At 52.0% G+C, this 20,332-nt stretch overlaps 2 protein-coding genes and 1 long non-coding RNA gene across 3 annotated transcripts; 2 read left to right on the plus strand and 1 right to left on the minus strand.

The window, feature by feature from the left end:
• Nucleotides 1-5,409: 5,409 nt before the first annotated feature.
• wdr55 (WD repeat domain 55) lies at nucleotides 5,410-8,590 on the minus strand. Its single transcript, XM_086165610.1, has 4 exons — nucleotides 8,075-8,590; nucleotides 7,045-7,151; nucleotides 6,409-6,678; nucleotides 5,410-6,211 (listed from the first exon to the last, which is right to left on the minus strand). Exons 1-4 carry the CDS (start codon nucleotides 8,573-8,575, stop codon nucleotides 5,875-5,877), a joined length of 1,215 nt encoding a protein of 404 aa, XP_086021736.1. The 5' UTR covers nucleotides 8,576-8,590; the 3' UTR covers nucleotides 5,410-5,874.
• A 510-nt stretch (nucleotides 8,591-9,100) lies between these two features.
• On the plus strand, nucleotides 9,101-10,257 carry LOC147223276 (uncharacterized). Its single transcript, XR_015107588.1, has 3 exons — nucleotides 9,101-9,148; nucleotides 9,963-10,065; nucleotides 10,161-10,257. It is a non-coding gene; the product is annotated as an uncharacterized LOC147223276 (long non-coding RNA).
• Nucleotides 10,258-11,407: 1,150 nt separating this feature from the next.
• On the plus strand, nucleotides 11,408-20,076 carry ccdc171 (coiled-coil domain containing 171). Its single transcript, XM_086166111.1, has 19 exons — nucleotides 11,408-11,509; nucleotides 11,598-11,690; nucleotides 11,795-11,934; nucleotides 12,006-12,132; nucleotides 12,935-13,022; nucleotides 13,219-13,322; nucleotides 13,923-14,012; nucleotides 14,093-14,392; nucleotides 14,524-14,691; nucleotides 14,778-14,852; nucleotides 14,990-15,461; nucleotides 15,530-15,622; nucleotides 16,195-16,337; nucleotides 16,570-16,704; nucleotides 16,933-17,100; nucleotides 17,185-17,330; nucleotides 17,486-17,540; nucleotides 18,454-18,564; nucleotides 18,637-20,076. Exons 1-19 carry the CDS (start codon nucleotides 11,408-11,410, stop codon nucleotides 18,823-18,825), a joined length of 2,799 nt encoding a protein of 932 aa, XP_086022237.1. The 3' UTR covers nucleotides 18,826-20,076.
• The last annotated feature ends 256 nt before the right edge of the window (nucleotides 20,077-20,332 follow it).

Genomic DNA, 20,332 nt, shown 5'->3' on the forward strand with positions numbered 1-20,332 from the left:
TTCTTTCTGTGGTTCTTTCAATTTTCTCCACAATACATTCTCTTTGTTTGTTTTCTCCATGTTCTTCTGCCTAGGTCAGGGGTCGGGAAAATATATCATGATGAGATGAGATGAGAAATAGCGAATGGAGCAACATCTCTGGTTTTGGTAAATTCAATTAACTTAATAGTTACTAAAGCAAGAAGAAGTAAATAGAAAAATAGAAGTAGAGAAAAGAGGCACTAAGGTGAAGAGAAACTCTGGCAGGCAGCCGCCCGAGACAGCGCCGGGAGTATTCCTAAATATTCCTAAATTAAATATAAATATTTAATTGAAGTGTATTTTATTTGCGTTAATTCTTTTTTTAATTTTAGTCGTAAGTCGGAAGATTATTGTGATCTTGAAATGTTAAATAAAATCATATTTATTATTTTTCGCCGCTCAAAATAAGCCGGTATACCCGCCAGCCGGTAAAGTCCCGATTTGCAGATGCTGTGCGCAGAAGTTCAGGAGCAGAAGTCCCATAAACCAGGTAAAATAAATATTTATGAAGATATTTTGCAAATATTTACTTTTTAATGTTTACTGACATGGGGATTTTTTTTCCGATTTATTTTTAAAATTCAGGTCAAGGCTCCGCTAAACGCTCTGACAGCCCAAAGCTCAAAATGAGTTCATTACATAAATAAAATTTAATTTTCTCCGTAATACTTTGTGAACTTCAGAAGCAACACACGACACGTGATTGACTCGCTCCACCACCAAGGGGGGGTAGATGGATGAATCCAGGTGGCAAATGCTGGGACACCACAGCGCCCCCTGTGAAAGGCCCTGTGATGGCGAGGAGTTGGCAGGTATCTCTGTGAAATGAACCTTCCCGGGCTCTCGGGCGCGCTAACGTCTGCGCGATGTCACGTTGCCGTCCCCTTAGTGATGTCGCGGGGGTGCCGGGACCCCAATGCGACATCACAGCGCCCCCTCCTCACAGCATGTGTGTGAGGCCCGACCTCACAGCGGGCACGTGAGTTTAAGAGTGCCAATGCGTCTCCTGCGCCAAGAAACAAGAGGACAAAAGGAAGCGGAAGGCTTGGTCACTGATGCTAGCGGTGGGTATTGAGCGAAGGAGCAGCATCTACCGGGTCGCCTGCAGCCTCCTCTTCTTCACTGTCCCAGCCCAGCGGGGGAGTCAGATGATGGCAAGGACAAGCGCTGGCGACAATGCTTTGCCTGCGCTGCAGTGGTAGGAGCAAGAAGAAGCTTCCCGAAGATGCGGAAGTGGACGGGGTGAGACGCACCGGCAGTTCTCGGAGCAGGTAGGGATGCCATGTCGACGGCCAGCTCCGATTGGCCCATCAGGGCTGCGTTTGACACGAGTACCGCAACCCACTTGTGTGCTGACAGGCATACAAGTCAGCATACAAGTGCTCGATTGGCGGCATCGGAGAAGGCGTGCTGAATGTTTTCCCCTCGACAGCCTCCCGCAGGGTGAAGCCGTCACATCTTCTCTTCAGCTAGGCTATTCCGGCTTCTGGGGGGATGAGAGGGTAAAGTTCAGGGGCCTCGGAGGGGGGGTGAACAAGGACATCGGGCTGGAGAAGGAGAAGCCGCCCACCAGGCCCAGGGTACCCCAACAAGACCATGCATCGTCGAAGCTGAAGGTCTCGAACGGGGACGTGATACCTCCGCAACCCAAGGCCGTGAAAGGAGAAAGGGTGCCCTTGAGCCAGAAGTTCCATAAAGGTGACAAGAGCCCCCTCCAGTCGGTCAGAGCCAGCAAAGGGGACAAGACACTCCCTCAAGCAAAGGCCAATAAAGGTGAGCGGACACCCCTCCAGTCAGTGAGGGTCGCCACAGTAGACAGGACTTCCCTGCAACAGAGAGCCGTCAAAGAGGACAAGACCTCTCTTCAACCAAGTGTCTTGAAAGGCGATAGGACGACCCTGTCGCGAAAGGCCTTCAAAGAAGACAAGGTGCTTCCTCAGGCGAGGGTCTCCAGAGGGGAGAAGGTGCCGCCTCCGTCAATCATCTCCAAAGAAGAAAAGACATCGGTGAAATCAAAGATCCCCAAAGAGGACAAGGCGTCGACATCGGCATTATCTTCAAGCGGGCCAAAGGAGGACAAACCCCTTCAGAATCCGAATGTTCCCAAAGAGGACCGGAGCACCGCTGCTTTGACAAGGCAGTTCCGATCCCTCGGGTGAGGACTTCCCGACATCGACCCCAGAGACATACCATCACAGGGTTTGTGGGACTTCTGACTTGTGGTGCCTGCTTTTCAGGTTCCCCAACCCGGCGCAGTTCTGCTACATGAACTCCAGCCTGCAGAGCCTCCTGACGCTGCAGGAGTTCATCAGGGACATCGCCTGTCAGAGGGACATCTGGAGTCTGAGTCCCGAGGCCATGCCGATCAGGTATGGCAAACCCTGCGCTCGTTTCACCACTTTAGTCCAAGTAAAAACGGAAAACCCGAAAGGTCTCGCAGTGGATGAACAGAAGGAAACCTTCTCCCTCAGAACATTGATGGACATCAAGCAGTCTCATGGCTCCAGCGACCTGCGCCTGAAGACCAGCCTCTTGATTCAGTTCAAGAGGGAAGTCGCCAGGTGGGCTCCGGAGTTCGGAGACCTCGGCCAGAAGGTGAGCAGCTGCTCGGACGGCGTGTGCTCCGTAAGCCTTCCCCTACGTTGAACTTTGCTTCTTTTTCCGAGCAGGATTCCCACGAGTTCCTCACCTCGGTGCTGGAGCAGATGAGGAGTCTGAGCCCGAGGCTGCAGAGGACCGCGGCCAGGATGGGGAAGACCTACAGCTGCCCGGTGGAGGACCATCTGGTCTTCAAGATGATGATCATAAGAACCTGCGTTAGGTACGATCACAGGCTGGGCGATGCCAGACGCCAAGTCCCACTTTACCAAACCAGCTACGTACCTTCTTGTCGTCGCTTTGAAACCATGTCTTCCTCGCCATGTGCAGCTGCGGCGAGGGCTCCATCCGGGTGGAGGAGTTTACCAACCTCTCCCTGCACATGGTGCACGGAGGGGCGTCACTGGAGCAGATGCTGGAGAATTATCTGACGGTAAGGAGCCCGTTCAGGTCTGTCAAACATGGCTCCAACGTTGGCACCAACGCCGGATGAAGGTGTAGTTTGGATCTAAACATCTGGGTTGGAGGCAACTTTGTGTTGCACCACTAGCTAGGTTTGTGGTGTTTCGGTAGAGGTGGACTGCCGTGTGAGGGACCTAGCAGATGGTTGCTGGTTGCTTTGGACATGAAGAGGTGGAGCAGGGCCGAAGGAAGCTAGCTGGTCAATGTCCGATGGCCCCCTGGAGACTTGAAGGTCCAGACCAGCAGCACATCTGAAGCTGTCGGTATCAGATCCTCCTGTTAGCATGCGCAGCTAGATGTTCAGCAGCCGTGCTTCTAGTTAGCAGGTGCCACAAGCTGAAGATTCTACTGCAAACGGGGGGTAAACGATAGTAAAGGATCAGAGATACAACCATTACCAAGCACTGGCTCTTGGGGGAATTATGGGATGTCGACCCACGCAGAGTTCTCTACCGACATTGTTTGGAATACAAGTACAGGGAATTAGCATTTATTAGCATCCCTACATTTGAATAAGTAGCAAAGGGATGTGCGAAACTATTAGCATTAGCTGCAATTTTGTGAGCATCACTAATAGTCTATTAAAATTATGATTTCCATTTTAGTATTTTGACAGTTTTATTTATAATAGCGAGGTGCTCATTGGACAGGGTTTATCTTTTTCACGTATCCGCACTAGCTTGTGCAATATTTCTTAGCATAGCCAGCGGTCGCTCAGTCCGAACCCGCGCCCCAAACTGCTAGCCTGTTCCTGCGCCGCAGAGGTCATGACCTGCTTTTCCCTGGTCTTGTTTTGCAGGAGAAGCGCCTGGAGTACCGCTGCGAGTGCGGCGCTAACACCTCGGGCCTGTGCTCTTCCTTCGTGACCCTGCCGAAGTGAGTGGTGCTGCTGGCGTCCTGCGCCGCCATCTTTCTGCTGAGCTGACCTCACTTTTCCTCGACGCCTATCTCACCCCTGCAGAGTGCTGGTGCTACACCTCAAACGCTTCCGCTTCACGAGGTCCAACAAGTTGAAGAAGCTGAACGACAAGGTGGACATCGTCAGGGACCTGGTGGTCTCTTCCTGTCAGGTGACACAACCATCATCTTTAACTCCTGTTTAAACCCTAGCTTGATTCTTTTGGATTAAAAATGCAGTTTGTTTCTGTAGCGTAGCCTACAGACGCTTCCTTAGCTGTCACTTTAGCATCCTGCTCATTGTTTAGCTCGAAGTATCATTTCTTTTGCTTACATTCGGACAAGAGTTGCTAATCCTTTATCCCTGCGAAGAAAAGCCCAACTTTAGCTGGCAGCTTCTTCGTTCACATCGCTGTTCTGCTAACGGTTTTAGCCTCTGGTGTTTTTCCAGCTTCTACAACTTCCTTTTCCTACTCTTACAGTTGGTTTTAGCTTCCAGATTAGCCTCTTTTTCATGTTACCGTGTCTAGTTGGGCTTTTAGCCTCGGCTTGTCATCACTCAGCTGTGTCGTTAGCCTCATGTATAGCATCTGAGAGTGCGTAAACATATGTTATCTTATTGCTGTGCAACCGTTGCATGTTTTCTCAGGGTGGCGCCTGCTACAGCCTCATCAGCACCATCAGCCACATTGGTCACGGTGCTCTCAGCGGTACGGTTTATCATTTATTATCATGCTATTCTCAGTTAGCTAGCTCTCTGAGCTAACGGTCCACCCCGGCTGCAGGGCACTACGTCTGCGACGGCGCCGACCCGGACTCGGGGCCGGGCGACCCCACCGACCGCTGGTTCACCTACGATGACGTCTGGGTGACGGAGACCAGCGGCTCGTCGGTGGCGGAAGAGCGCCAGGAGACGGCCTACATCCTGTTCTACAGGCGACACGTAAGGGAACGGAACCCCTTTGCAACACAGGAGTCCATGATCTACACGGGCTAGCTTATATTTCAAGCTAATTTCCCCTTTTTGTTGTTTTCCCGCCTTCATTTTTGATGCTTTGTTGTGTTTATAATTGTCTTTTTGACTTTAGCTAGTAGATCAAATATTGGCTTCTAGCTTGAGCTAACACTCCCGTTTCAAGTGCAAACTACATTTCATCGTTCTGGTTTCTGCCTCTGCTTAGCATTCACATGCTAGTTTTAGACTTTAGGCATCAGTTCTACTTGCTAGGGATAAAATCTAGTGTTTTCCTTCAGCTTAGCAAACCTGTTAGCTTCTTCGGGGCTACCTGTTAGCTTTGAGCTTGCATCATAGCTTCCTAAAATCAAAAAGATAACTTAACCAAATGCTAAGATGTAAGGTAACAGCTCGTAATGGTTTTGAGTGGACGACCGCGCCTTCGGCAGGTAGCCAAGAATCGAACATCGACTTCAGGAGGGTGCAGATGGATTTATTTTCCTCTTGTTTACATCCTCAGGACTTTGAAGACGGCAGGCGGGTGCGACCTCTCACCTGGAGGTTCAGGGGACCCTCCTGAGAGCCGGCGACCCCGGAGATGCTGCTTCTCCGAAGGTGGGTTCCCACCACAGGAAACTGTAGCCTGGCCTGACCTATAATAAGGTCGGTATGGGTACAGAAGACAGTACTTCCAAATGTAGATTCTCCTTCGCTGCACCTGGAAACCAGGTTTGTTTGTCTCATCACCCTTTCCGTCCAATTTGTGGCAAGATCACCACAGCAACAAGGAAGGATATAAGATGAGATCAGTGAGGAAAAAGAGATTTATAAAAAAAAAAGTCCCCAAAAAACTGGAAGATACAGTACTTGTAAAGTACGACATTTGTGTACTAAAGAGTTCGAGGTGAACTTGGACCCCTTCAAGGCTGATAGCTAAAGGCTCAGTCGCTGTCGCTATCCTCCTCCTCCTCCTCCTCCTCCTCTTGCTCCTCTTGCGTCTCATTTTTCTGCACCTCCTCCACGAGCCCTGCGAAGAAGTCATCCTCCCCAAAGGCCTTCTTGGAGAGCGACTTCATGCGCCCGTCCTTTTTCTTCCTCTTGCGGTACTCCTGGACGGTGGTGGCGGGCAGAGCCGAGACGTCCCAGAACTTGAGGGTCTGGTCGTGGGCGCAGCTGACGAGGAAGCGCGAGTCCCAGGACGTGGCCATCTCCTCGATGGGCTCGCCCGGGTGTTGTCCGACGCACCCCACCACCCGGTTGGGGAGGAGGTTGACGGCCCTGATGGGGAAGGGGAGGAACAGGGTTAGAGGGGAGTCGCCACCGGGGGAAGAATGAACCGCTTTCATGGGACACGGTTGTACATTTCCAGGTATTTTCCCCTTGCGGTACTCCTTGGGGTACTTTGGGGTCCACATGTAGCTTTGATGACATGTACTTCATCTCCCGCAGGAACCAGTCGATTGCCCCAGACTCACCGGATGTACCCGTCTGTGGAGGCGGTGCACATGATGCTGTCCGTCACCGGGACGATGCAGTCCACCGACTCGGCCTTGAGGGCGAAGCGGTCGCTGGTGGCGCCGAAGCCGTCCCAGTTGAAGATGTAGATGGTCCCCTCACTGGAGCCGCACACCACCTTCCTGCCGCGCTTCATCAGCGCCACCGACGTCAGGTCGCTGCTCTGCGGCTCCGAGCGCAGCTCGAAGCGCCGCCGCTTCAGATGGAAGACGCCCATGGTGCCGTCGCCGCTGCAGCGTCAGACATGGCGGTTAATGGCACGGCATCGAACCCCGAACGCTTCCTGTGGGCGCCCCTGTGGAAACGGGGTTCTCGCTTTCGCCGCCTTGTTGTCCCCTTGTTTCCGACAACCGTCCAATAAAAACAAAAAAAAAAAAAAGCACCTACACAAATCTGCTGATTGTGTTTCTGGTGGAGGAACTAGCCAGGAGTTACAAGAAGGTACTGAGCCCAGTGGAGACCTGGCAGAAGAACAACCCACATAAGGAACATGATAGCGACCCTGCTAGCGACCCTGCTAGCGAACCTGCTAGCGACGCTGCTAGCGAACCTGCTAGCGACGCTGCTAGCGACACCACCCGCAAGCGCCCCCTCACCTGGCCGTCAGCAGGATCCTCTTGTTCTGGTCCACCGCCATGTCGCTGATGTAGTCATCGTGGTTCTTCATGTCCATGAAGGACGTCCCCTTCCTCATGTCCCACACCTAAACACACACATTATTTGTTCGTTTTGCTAAATTTGACAATAAATAGACCGCATTGTTTCTTTCCGGGATTAGCATCAGAAGCAACAGGAAGTTTTATTTTTAAATTCAACTGAGCTATAAATATTATACATGATATCCTTTCAAATTAAAGTTCACTGCCGTTTGACCTGTTCGTTTAAAAAAGGAGAGGGATGTCGCAGCAAGACAGAATATGTGTGTGAATGAGAGGAACCCAAGGAGAACGGTGAGGCTACAGGGAGTGGAGGTCAAGAAGTTGGAGGATTTCAATTCTAGGTGCTAATATTTATGCAACCCTTTCAAAATAAAGTTTCTTTTTCCTGTGACATCTGTTGCTATTAGCGACACCCTTTCAAAATAAAGTTCCCTGCATTACGGCCTCTGTTATTATGAGCAACACCCTTTCAAAATAAAGCTTTCGTTAATTCTATGTGCTAATATTAATGCTAACCTTTCAAGATAAAGTTCCCTTCTGTGTGACATCTGTTGCTATTAGCGACACCTGATCAAAATAAAGGTCCTTGCTTTCTGGCGTCTGTTCTTATGAGCGACACCTTTTTAAAATAAAGTTCCCGTTAATTCCATGGGCTAATATTAATGCTACCCCTTCAATGTGGAGTTCCCTTTCTTGTGACATCTGTTGCTATTAGCGACACCCTTTCAAAATAAAGTTCCCTGCATTCCGGCCTCTGTTATTATGAGCAACACGCTTTCAAAACACAAGCTCCCTGTAGTTCTAGGTGCTAATATTGATGCAACCCTTTCAAAATAAAGTTCCCTTTCGTGTGACATCTGTTGCTATGGGCGACACCCTTTCAAAATAAAGTTCCCTGTAGTTTGAGGCGCTAATAATATGAACGCTAGCCTTTCAAAATTGCATGTGCTTCCGTGTGCGCTCCGACCTTCACGGTTCCTCCGTCGTCCCCGGTGGCGAGGATGTTCTCGTCCACGAGCAACAGGCTATTGATCGCGGCGTCGTGCGCGCCGCGGATGCGCGAAACGAGCCGGCCGCGCTCCGCGTCCATGATGTGCACGGCCTTGTCCCGGGACACGGAGTAGAGCCGCAGGCCGTCCGCGGAGAAGCGCACCTGGCGGCAAGACTTGAGGTGGTGCCCGGAGGACCACAGCTCCCGGTTCTCGCCCTCCGTGCACGAGTAACCGTAGGCGTACACGTCGCCGTCCACGTCCCCGCACACCAGCAGGTCGCGGCTCGGGTGGAGAGCCACCGTGTTCGCGACCGCCTCCAGCCGGATGTCCTGCGGGGTGTCCCGGATCTTCGGCCCGGCGGGCTCGTCCCCGTCCGTGTCCGAGTCCGAGTCTGCGTCCGGAGCCGCCGGTTCCGGTTCGACCGGGTCCGTTTCTGACGGGAGTCCGGTTTCAGCGTGTTCCGTGGAGGCCGCCATGTTGTTTTCGTCTGGTTGTTCTTCTTCTACGGTGGTTGATAAAGCCGTCACAGCGCCCCCTAGTGGAGGGCGGACCGAAATAATTCCCTTCGCCGCCCACCTTTCTCACCTTTTCACAATTTAGTGCCATTTTCTACTATTTTAGATCTCGAAATGATTGCAAAACTTTCATTCGTTATTTATTTCCAATTTATTTATTTATTTTTTCATTGTATTTTCTTGCGGTTGGAATTCGGCGTCAGAGTAATGCTGCATTCGCTGACTGTCAGGTGAATTTGAAAGGTCCAGATCTTCGTATTTTTTCAGGCGCAGCAATCAGACCTCTTATTTCCCAATAATTCTTAAACCACATTCAACATCTTAATACACCTTTTCTGTATATTTATTCGGTTATTATATGTCTATTTATTTATTTTACTCAATAACAACGAATGGATCGTGCTTCAAATGGGAAGTATTAAAATTCCCACTCTTTTGAGTTGTACCTGAACGCCACATCGGGATACCGGAAATGACGCAGGGAGAACGCCAAAGATGGCGTCAGATTCAAACGGATATTGCTGAATTGGAACGGTAAATCTGTTTTTTTTTATAAGCTTTTCGATATTTTTGAGTTTCTTTGTTTGATAATTCGTAGCGTTGCGGGCTCAGAATACCTCCGGCTAAAGAACAGCCTTAAACGCGAGGTATTTGTTGCCGTCATTGTTGTTGCCGAAATTCCCGAAACGTAACTCCAATTACGAAACTGGGCAATTCAGAACTTCCTTCTTTATTATTTAAAATATAAAGCACTAAAGAGACTAAATTTGACAACCCAAATAACTTTGAAGACTTCAAGGCAATTCGGCATTGGATTTGGTGAGTCATTTTGTGAATTTCCTCCAAAACAGCAGCACTTTTGTTCGCGCTTCTTAGTTAGTACGTTCCGAAGAGCCCGGCGCTTCGGGTAATAACATCGGAAATAAAACGAAACGAAGGCTTTTGGGAACTCCCAACGGCCGCCGAATGAAAAAAGGAGTCAAACTGACGTTTGTAACAGTCAGAGCATCCGTCTCCGGGCCGTGGGTCGCACAAGCCGGCCAGGCGAAGGTCGACTCTGTAGATTTTGGACGGAGGTTTGGCGTCGTGGGTGCGCCTGCTGGCACGGCAACGGCGTCTCCTGGGAGTGTAAACACCCAGATCTCTGCACAAACCCACCAGGGATGAATTAAACTTTGCATTCCCTGCTAATTTAGATCCTTATTTACCACTTTTTATTGTTGAAGCATCAAGCCAAGAAGATTCACGTCCACGATCCAGCCGTTCGCCGTCACTGAACATCTCGCAGGGTTTCTGCAGCTTCCAGAGTCACAACCCTGGTCCTGGAATGGTGTGTTTGAACCTCCAGGGTCCTCAAAGCGGGTTCTGGAGCTGAAGATGCCTGGAGGAGCGGCGGAGCCCAGGAGGGGGATCGTCCAGGGGCCGCCCCGGGGGGGCCCGAAGCCGGAGAGGTGAGAAGGAAGAGGAGGATGAAGATACAACCATCTGTGTGCTGAAGCTGGAGAAGCGGTGACATCATTTTAAAGGGGGCATCCCATAATGTCAGCTTGATCCAGGAGAAGATGAAAGACGGTGGAGGAGGAGAAGTCCTAAACCCTGGTCCCTGCAGGCTGAAGGAGGCACCAGGAGGTCCTGGAAGGGGGGAGCAGAAGAACGGAGGTGAGGAGGGGAGGAGAAGGAGGATCCACCAGCTGGAGAAGGAGAAGCTGCAGCTGGAGACCACACACAACCAGCAGGTGGGACCAGGAGCCGTCACCATGGCAACGCATTCAAGACGCTGATTGGTTCCTGTTCCAGGAAGTAGATGGGTCCTGACATCAGCCTGTGTGTGTGTGTGTGTGTGTGTGCGTGTGTGCGTGTGTGCGTGTGTGTGTGTGTGTGTGTGTGTGTGTGTGTGTGTGTGTGTGTGTGTGTGTGTGTAGTTGTGTGCGCTGCAGGCGGAGCTGACCTGCCTCAGGTCCACTGTGGAGAGAGGAGAAGCTCAGAGGGCCGAGCTTCAGTATCAGCTGGCAGCCTGTCAGAGAGACCTAGCACAGGAGACACACACACTCAGGGGTAACACACACACATACACACACACACTTGGGTCATACACATACACATACTCAGGCGTAACACACACACACACACACACACACACACACACTCAGGGGTAACTCACACACACTCATTCACAACCAGGGCAAACACACACTCAGGGAAACATACGCGCTCACACACACACACTCAGGGGTAACACAAAGATTCAGGGAAACACACACTCAGGGGTAACACACACAGTCAGGAAATAGACATGTGTGCATTGGGTGACAAAACACACACACAGGGGTAACACACACTCAGGGTTTACATTTGCACACACACACACACACACACACACACACACACACACACACACACACACACACACTCAGGAGAAAAGAAAAACACCTCATATTTCGGATTTATGTGTTTATTTGTGTGTGTGTGTGTGTGTGTGTGTGTGTGTGTGTGTGTCAGAGCGAGTGGTGTCCCTCCAGCAGGTGGTGGTGGAGCTGCAGAAGGTGGTGGAGATCAGCGTCCAGGCCAAGGAGGAGGCGCAGCAGGAGGTGGAGGAGCGCGATCATCTGATCAGGACCTGCAGCTCCGACAACGAGAGGCTGCATCGACTGCTGCAGGTCACACACACACACACACACACACACACACACACACACACACACACACACACACACACACACACACACACACACACTGACGCCTCCTGCCGTTGTTCAGGAGCAGGAGGACGCCCTGGAGGAGGCCAAGCTGAGGATGGAGGAAGTGCAGAAGGAGAGTGAGAGGGGGAGCAGAAGACATGAGGAGGAGCTGAAGAACCTGAGAGAGGAGGAGGAGACCACCAGGAGGGAGAAGGAGGTGAGGAGACAAGAAGGTGAAGGTGGAGAGGAGACAAGGAGACAAGGAGGTGAAGGTGGTGAAGGTGGAGATGTGTTTCTGTCTCCAGGAATGTGAACAGAAGCTGAAGGCTCTGGAATCCCAGATGGAGGAGGAGCGAGCAGCTCACCTGGAGGTGGAGGTCAGGTCAGACGTCCTGCAGGTGAGACACACACACACACACACACACACACACACACACACACACACACACACACACACACACACACACACACACACACACTGAGCAGTGGTGTTGTCCTGCAGGCGGCCCTTGCAGTTGCGCGCTCCGACCAGCAGGGGGCGCTGTGCAGCCTGGAGGCGCTGCGTACGGGGTTCGGGGAGGCGGAGCGTCTCCACGCGCTGGAGCGCCATCGCAGCGCACGTTCTGAGCGCGCTCTGCAGCGGTGAGCGCCGCCGCCAGGGAGCCACGCCGTCCCGGTCGGTCTTCACTTCCCGTGACCTCTGACCCCCGCAGGCTGCAGGAGAGCCACGACCGCCTCGCCGTTGCCGTGGAGACGGAGAGGAACGCCGCCGCCGGCCTGGAGGCCAGGCTGGAGGAGGAGACGGGACGACACACACACACACACACGCTGCTGGAGCAGGTGAACTCATAAACACACACACACACACACACACACACACACACACTCTCACCAAGATGCACACAGTCACATAGACACACATACATTGACGACAAAGTTCACACACAAAATCTTTGATATACATAACACACACACATACACACACACACACATCCCTAGATATATAGACACACTTACACACAGTAACCAAAGTAGACACGCATACACACTTCAAACCATACACACATTCACACGCCTAAATACACACACACTTTAAACCATACACACATTCGCACTCGTAAATACACACACACTTTAAACCATACACACATTCGCACTCGTAAATACACACACACTTTAAACCATACACACATTCACACCCCTAAATACACACACACACACTTAAAACCATACACACATTCACACTCGTAAATACACACACACTTCAAACTATACACACATTCACACCCCTAAATACACACACACACACTTAAAACCATACACACATTCACACTCGTAAATACACACACACTTCAAACTATACACACATTCACACCCCTAAATACACACACACTTTAAACCATACACACATTCACACTCGTAAATACACACACACTTCAAACTATACACACATTCACACCCCTAAATACACACACACACACTTAAAACCATACACACATTCACACTTTACACACACATGCACTGCTAAATACACACATACACACTAACCAACCCATTCATACTCAAAGACACACACGCGCACACACACACACACACACACACACACACACTCTGGCCCTCTAAGTCGTGGTGTGTGTCACAGGCCAATCAGAGACGGAGCGAGTGTGAGGAAGAGTTTGCCAACTTCATCAACGAGATCAGAGACACTCTTCAGCGACACTGTGACGCAGGTACACACACACACACACACACACACACACACACACACACACACACACACAAGGGTTGATCATGAATCAATAACAACTTTTGAATCTCTGGCAGACTTTTATTTTGGTGGTCTGTAATTTCGGTGTGTGTGTGTGTGTGTGTGTGTGTGTGTGTGTGTGTGTGTGTGTGTGTGTGTGTGTGTGTGTGTGTGTGCAGGCTCCAGCCCACCTGCAAGGGATGATGGAGAAGCGAGTCCTGCCTCAGAGGTCCGCCGGCTGCTGCAGACGACCCTTGGCAAACTGGACCAGACGGGGAAACAGGTGTGTGTGTGTGTGTGTGCGTGTGACTATGTGTGTACACCTGTTCAAGCTGTGTGTGTGTATGATTATGTGTGTGTCCCAAAGAGTTTATGTATGTAAATGGAGGTGTGTATTTTTGTGTGTTTGTGTACCTGTGTCAGCAATGTGTGTGTGTGGCTCTATGTGTCTGGGTGTGTGTTAATGGACCTGCTCCTCTGCCCCTGCTGTGTGTGTGTGTGTGTGTGTGTGTGTGTGTGTGTGTGTGTGTGTGTGTGTGTGTGTGTGTGCATGTGTCTCAAGGTGTTTGTAAACATGTGTAAATGTGCCTCTGTGTCTCAAGGTGTGTGTGTTTGTGTGTGCATGTGTGTGTGTGGCTCTGCGTCTCAAGGTGTGTGTGTGTGTGTGTGTGTGTGCATATGTGTGTGTGGCTCTGCGTCTCAAGGTGTGTGTGTGTGTGTGTGTGTGTGTGTGTGTGTGTGTGTGCGTGTGTGTGTGTGTTTGCGTGTGCATGTGTGTGTGTGGCTCTGCGTCTCAAGGTGTATGTGTGTGTGTGTGTGTGTGTGTGTGTGTGTGTGTGTGTGTATGTGTGTGTGTGTCCATGCTGATGATCTCCTGGTGCAGGTGGAGGACCTGCTCCAGGCATCGGAGCGTCTCCTGGAGGAGAACCAGACGCTCCGTCAGCTGACCTCAGATCAGACCTGGAGCCTGGAGGTACAGAGCAGCAGAGAAGCATCTTCTCCTCATCTTCTCTTGACCTCCAACGCTCCTTCACTGTGGTCCTCCTCCACCAGGAGGCCCAGCGGGCGCGGGAGGGCCTCCAGGACGAGCTGGGCCACCTGCGCCAGGAGGCCTCCCATCAGGTGGAGCACAACAAGAGGCTCCAGGAGGAGATGGAGGAGGAGAAGAAGAGGAGGAGGGAGGAGGAAGAGAAGAAGATGGAGGAAGAGGAGAAGAGGAGGAGGGAGGAGGAGGAGAAAAAGATGGAGGAGGAGGAGAAGAGGAGGGAGGAGGAGAGGAAGAAGATGGAGGAGATGGAGAAGCAGAGGTCAGCTGACGTCCAGAAGATGACTGACCTCCAGGAGGAGTCCAAGGTCCATTCTCTTCTTCCATCCTCCACTCATCCCTTTTCCTATCATCCATCCTTCCTTCCTTCACACCATGTGTGTGTGTGTGTGTGTGTGTGTGTGTGTGTGTGTGTGTGTGTGTGTGTGTGTGTGTGCAGTCGCGCCTGTGCTTCCTTCATGGTGTGTACCAGCGTCTGGTGTCGGGCAGCGTTCTCCTCCAGCAGCCTCAGGTCCTCCTGGACGCCTTCACGTGGGAGGAGCTGTGCGAGGTCATCAGCGAGCAGGTGGACCGGCTGACCTCCGACCTCCAGGACGCCAACCGAAAGGTACAACCATCAGGTCCAGGAGGTCTCACACACACACACACACACACGTGCGTGCGCTGACGTGGTGGCTCTTCTGTGGTGTCCAGGTGTCTCAGCTGCAGGCGGTGTGTGTGAGAAGGAAGGTGTGTGTCCAGCAGGGGGCGCTGCGGCGCCGGCTGCAGGTGGGTGTCTGCAAGCTCCGCCCCCTCGCCTCGGAGGGTTGCCCCGGGAAACCACAGGCTCGGGGTTCCAGAGGCTCCTCTGGACCTTCAGCTGGACCTTCAGCTTCTCACACACACCTCTCTGTCTGCGTCTCCAGTCCAGTGCGTCTCAGTGTTCGTCTCTGCAGGCCCGGGTCGTCTCCCTGACCTCTGACCTTTGCCGTCTGCGCTCGTCGCTGTCGTCCAGCCGCCGTGAGTGCGGCTCCTTCCTGTCGGCGTGCGCCCTCCTGGCGGCGGCGGCGTCCGAGTCGCGGCGGCGTCTGCGCTCGCTGTGCCAGCAGAAGGCGCTGCTGAGCGGGCGGCTGGCGGCCCGCGAGGAGCTGGAGGCCGGCGTGAGGAGGCTGGCGGCGGCGCTCCAGGAGAGCGAGGAGGAGGAGGAGGCGGCGAGGGGGCGGCGGCGGCGGCGGGCGGCGGCCCGCTGGAGGAGCACCGCATATGTGGCCGTGGCGCTGAGGAGGTGGCGTGCAGCCGCCGCCGAAACCACCGTTATGTTCCGTCTGGAGAGAGGAGGCGGGGCTCCCGCCGTATTCGTGGGACGGGAGGTCGCCGCGGCGACTCGGGAGGGTGCAGGTAGGAAGCCGGTATCCATGGCGACGGGTCGAGGTCGTCAGGTGACCGACTCAGTGATGTCATCGCAGGGGACGACGGAGGCGGATGGCTGCGCTCCAGACGCCTCGCACACACACTCAGTGCCTGCATGGACGACCTGCAGGGGGTGCTAGAACTGCCCGGTACACACACACACACACACACACACACACACACACACACACTCCACGAGTGGCTGTACTTTGTTTCTGAAGCTGTACTGATCATGATCATGTGACGCACTTGTACTTCTGTTACTTATAAGTACACATTCGTACATGTGGTTGATATACTTTTACCTGTCATACAAGTCAGTGGATGTACTTCTGATACTTATGGTACATCTAGTTGAAATACTTGTATATCTGACAGTTATGAGTACTTCATATACTTGTAATATTGATCAGTACACAGGGTTGACATACTTATTCTTCTGATACGTATCTGTATATTTAGGAGACCTACTTGTACTTCTAAAACTTTTTTTGTTGTACTTCTGATACGTATTCGCACACACAGGTACCATACTTGTACTTTCGATACTTAACAGTACACGTAGTTGATGTACTTGTCTTTGTGACACTTATGAGTGGTTTGAAGTACTTCTGATAGTGATCAGTAGACGTGGTTGATGTACTTGTACATGGAGTATCAGGTGATGGAGTGAGTTCAATCCCCGAACCCCCGGAGTGTCATTACTTCCTGTTTCCTCCAGGCTCCGCCCCTCAGGATGTGATGTCAGCCGCCCGCTCCGGATTGTCCCGCCTCCTTGATCACCTGCTCGGCCAATCGGACGCCTCGTGGTGTGAAAGTGGCGAGGGGAAGGCCAAGCTGCCGCTGCCGCCGTCTGACACCAAGGCACGGGAAGGAAAACAACAATGCTAATGATGCCGTTAAGCTAACAGTGCCAGTGTCTGCATTAGCTTCTGCTTTGGGATGTGACTTGTATGCTTTGGCTTGACATGTGTGTGTGTTTGTGTGTGTTGTGTGTGTGTGTGTGTGTGTGTGTGTGTGTGTGTGTGTGTGTGTGTGTGTGTGTGTGTGTGTGTGTGTGTGTGTGTGTGTGTGTGTGTGTGTGTGTGTCGATCAGTCTCTGGTGTCCTGCCTCCAGCAGCACTTCCTGCTCTTCAGCCAGCGGCTGCACTCGGCTGAGGTGGAGAGGCGGAGCCTGAGGCAAGAGGTGGCCAATCAGAGGAGGGCTGGACGGCGGGAACGGGACAAGAAGGTGAAGACACACACACACACACACACACACACAGATGAGTGTGCGTTTCTTGAATCTCTTTCACAAAGACATGTGAAGATAAACAAGGCTAATGACGCCGCTGATTGAGAACTGACAGTGCTAGCGTTAGCTTTGGGATACAACGTGTGTTTGTGTGTGTGTGTGTGTGTGTGTGTGTGTGTGTGTGTGTGTGTGTGTGTGTGTGTGTGTGTGTGTGTGCGTGGTCAGACCTTCCACTCGGTGTACTCGGAGCTCCGCCAGGCCCTGGGTCGGGAACAGGAAGTGCAGCTGCTGCTTCAGGAGCAGTCGTCGCAGCTGCAGGCGCTGCAGCTGCAGGCGCACACACACTCCGCCCAGCAGGCGGACACACACCGCAAGCTGAGCCAGACAACACAGGTACACACACACACACACACACACACCGTTTTCATCGCAGAGCTTCTTCCTTCCTCTTGTCCACCTCCTCCTCCTGCTGTCCAGTGTCTGTCAGAGGTGCGTCAGCAGCTGCAGCAGAAGCAGCGCTGGCTGGTCCTCCTGGGCAAACACCTGCTGAAGGTGCAGAGGAGACAGCGCCCCCTAGTGGACGGGCTGAGAAGAGCCCAGGAGCAGCTGAGGGAGGCAGACAGGTGAGGACACACACACACACACACACACACCTGCTCCATACTGTGTTGTTGCTTGTTTGATGCTATTCGAGCTGTGTGTGTGTGTGTGTGTGTGTGTGTGTGTGTGTGTGTGTGTGTGTGTGTGTGTGTGTGTGTGCGTGTGTGTCTCCTGACAGACGGAGAGAGGGTTTGATCAGATACATGGAGGAGGCAGAGAGGAGCTACCTGGAGGTACACACACACACACACACACACACACACACACTCGCACACATACACAGACACACACACACACACACACACACACACACACACGCATCCACACCCCTCAAACATGCACTCATTAATAAACACACACACACACACACTCACACAGGCTAATGTGCACGCACACACACACACACACACACACACACTCACACACACACACGCATCCACACCCCTCAAACATGAACACATACATAAACACATGCACATGTGCACACACACACACACTCACACAGGCTCATGCACATACACACACACACACACACACACACACACACACACACACACACACAGGCTAATGCACACACACATAGAACACACACATACACGCACACATACATGCACACAAACACAAATACATGTACGCACACATGCACAAGCAGATGCATGCACACACACACACTTGCAGGCACACATACACACGGATACACACGCGCACACACACACACACACACACACATGCATACAGACACATACATACCCGCAAGAACACACACCCACATGCAAGCACATGTACATGCGCACACACACATAAACACAAATAAATGCATGCACACGTGCACACACACATAAACACATACATGTGCACCAGCACAAAAACACAAATACATGCATGCACACATGCAGAAGCAGATGCATGCACACACATGTTCTCATGCACACACACACACCTGCAGGCACATATACACACACATACACATGTGCACACACACACCCATATGCACACACATGTACATGCGCACATACACACAAAAACAAATACATGCATGCACACGTGCACACACACATTGACACATGCAGATGCATACACACACATGCAAGACACGTAAACACACACACACACACTCAGATGTCTTGGTCCTGTGTCGTTCCCCAGCTGCAGGAGTGCCTCGTCCAATCGCCTCGCTCGCTGTCAGAAAGGCCCCGCCCCCCGCCGTCGCCCCGGCAACACCTTCAGCCAGGTGCAGAGGAGCTGACGGCGTGTCAGGTGACCTTCTCCTCCGAGCTCCTCCACCTCTTGTTCCTCCATCTTCTCCATCTTCTCCATCTTCTCCCGCAGTCGCTCCTCTCCTCCGTCTGGCTGCTCTACCAGACGTGCACCTGCAGCATCGACCGCCTCCAGCAGGAAGTCTCCGCCCTCCGCCGCCATGTGACGGCGTTGCGCGGCGAGCTGCGGGACGCCCGTCTCCGTGACGACCGGGACGCCGACCCCGCTCGCCCACCTCCGTTTTCCAACCCCGACGTCTGACAGCCGCCCGTTCCCGCTTTCAGGCGGCCATCTTTGACGAGGCGGGTCTAAGCCCCGCCCCCGCGGCGAGGAGGAAGCACACCTGGATATCCTCCGTCCCGGAGCTCCAGCTGGGGCCGCCGACGGACGCCTGACGAGCAGATGGCGGCGGCGTCGTCACGGCGACGGCGCGTGACACGGCGGCAGCTGGTGTTTTCCGAACATGCGGGTCCACCTTCCGACCACTAGGGGGCGCCGTTGGCGCTCGCCGCACGCCGGCGGCGGGGAAAAGTTTGCAAGAGGAGAAGAAACGCTGCCTCAGCAGCACGACGGCGTCCAAAAGCCTCCGGGGGAGGTTTATTTTATTTTTTAACTTTTTATTTTTCCTGTCACAGACGTCCTGCTGATTCCAGAGAACCTCCTCCTTCCCCCGAGGAGCCGCTTCATCTTCTTCGTCCTCGTCTTCCTGCTCCGTGTGTGTGTGTGTGTGTGTGTGTGTGAAATCAATCGCTAATCAATCACGGGGGATTAATGCTGTCATCCCTCGGCCACCTTTATGTTCAGTTCTTCATAAATACATCGCAAGCAGGAGCTTTAATCCGCCTTTCGGGTTTCTTCTTCTTCTTCTTCTTCTTCTTCTTCCTCGTGTCCTTAATCCCGGCGTCCTCCTCACTTCCTGTCCTGACAGGAAGCCGGAGGCCCCTTTTTTTTTTTGTTTGTTTGTTTTTGTTGGGAGCTCCGAGCGGAGGGGGCGAGGAGGAGGGGGGGAAAGAGAAAAAAAAAAGTGCAGACGCGGCGGGAAAAGTCCTTTCAGCTAGCCTAGCTTAGCTCTAGCTTAGCATTAGGGTGACAGGAGCGCTGACGGCGGCCTTTCCATTCAACCGACCAGGACGGATCGGGATTAACTCCTGACACCCGGGTGAATTTGCGCCGCCGGTCCTCCGAGGATGACGGGAGGACAAAAACTAATCCCGGGACAAAGATGCTCAGCGACAGCCTTCCGTGACTTCTATTTATTTATTTACTCGTGTGCTAATTAAGGCTTCCTTTTTCTCTCATTTGTCCATTGATTTATTTGTTAAAATAAGGAACGGTGTTTGATGTGACTGAATGACACCAGCTGATTATTTATTCATTGATATTTAATTTTTTTTTTTTTTTTTTATCAATTTGTATGTAATTTTTTTGTCCTCCTGTGAACTGGATCGCCTTTATTTTCCATTTATACATTTTCAGTGCTTTTGATTTGTTTTCAATAAATCTGATGAATTCTATTTTGTAAATTTTCTCCTTTTTTATTTAACATTCTAATTCTTTTTTTTTTTAAATTGTTTTTATTATTATTATTATTATTTTATATAATTATTTTTGTCGTTCCCAGTGAGTCTTCTACTCTCTGCGATGGGGGCGGGGCTAAACCCTCTGTGACTCCGCCCCCAATGAAGAGACACCCCTCCTTTCTAGAATCTTCTCACTCAGGTGCTTTTTCGCCGACGCTTTTGCTGCTTTTGTGCTTTTCCGAGTTCTT

This window comes from Fistularia commersonii, chromosome 19 (assembly GCF_037954325.1).
Source record: "Fistularia commersonii isolate RoL2024-O1a breed Wild chromosome 19, RoL_Fcom_v1.0, whole genome shotgun sequence".
Classification (NCBI taxonomy): domain Eukaryota; kingdom Metazoa; phylum Chordata; class Actinopteri; order Syngnathiformes; family Fistulariidae; genus Fistularia; species Fistularia commersonii.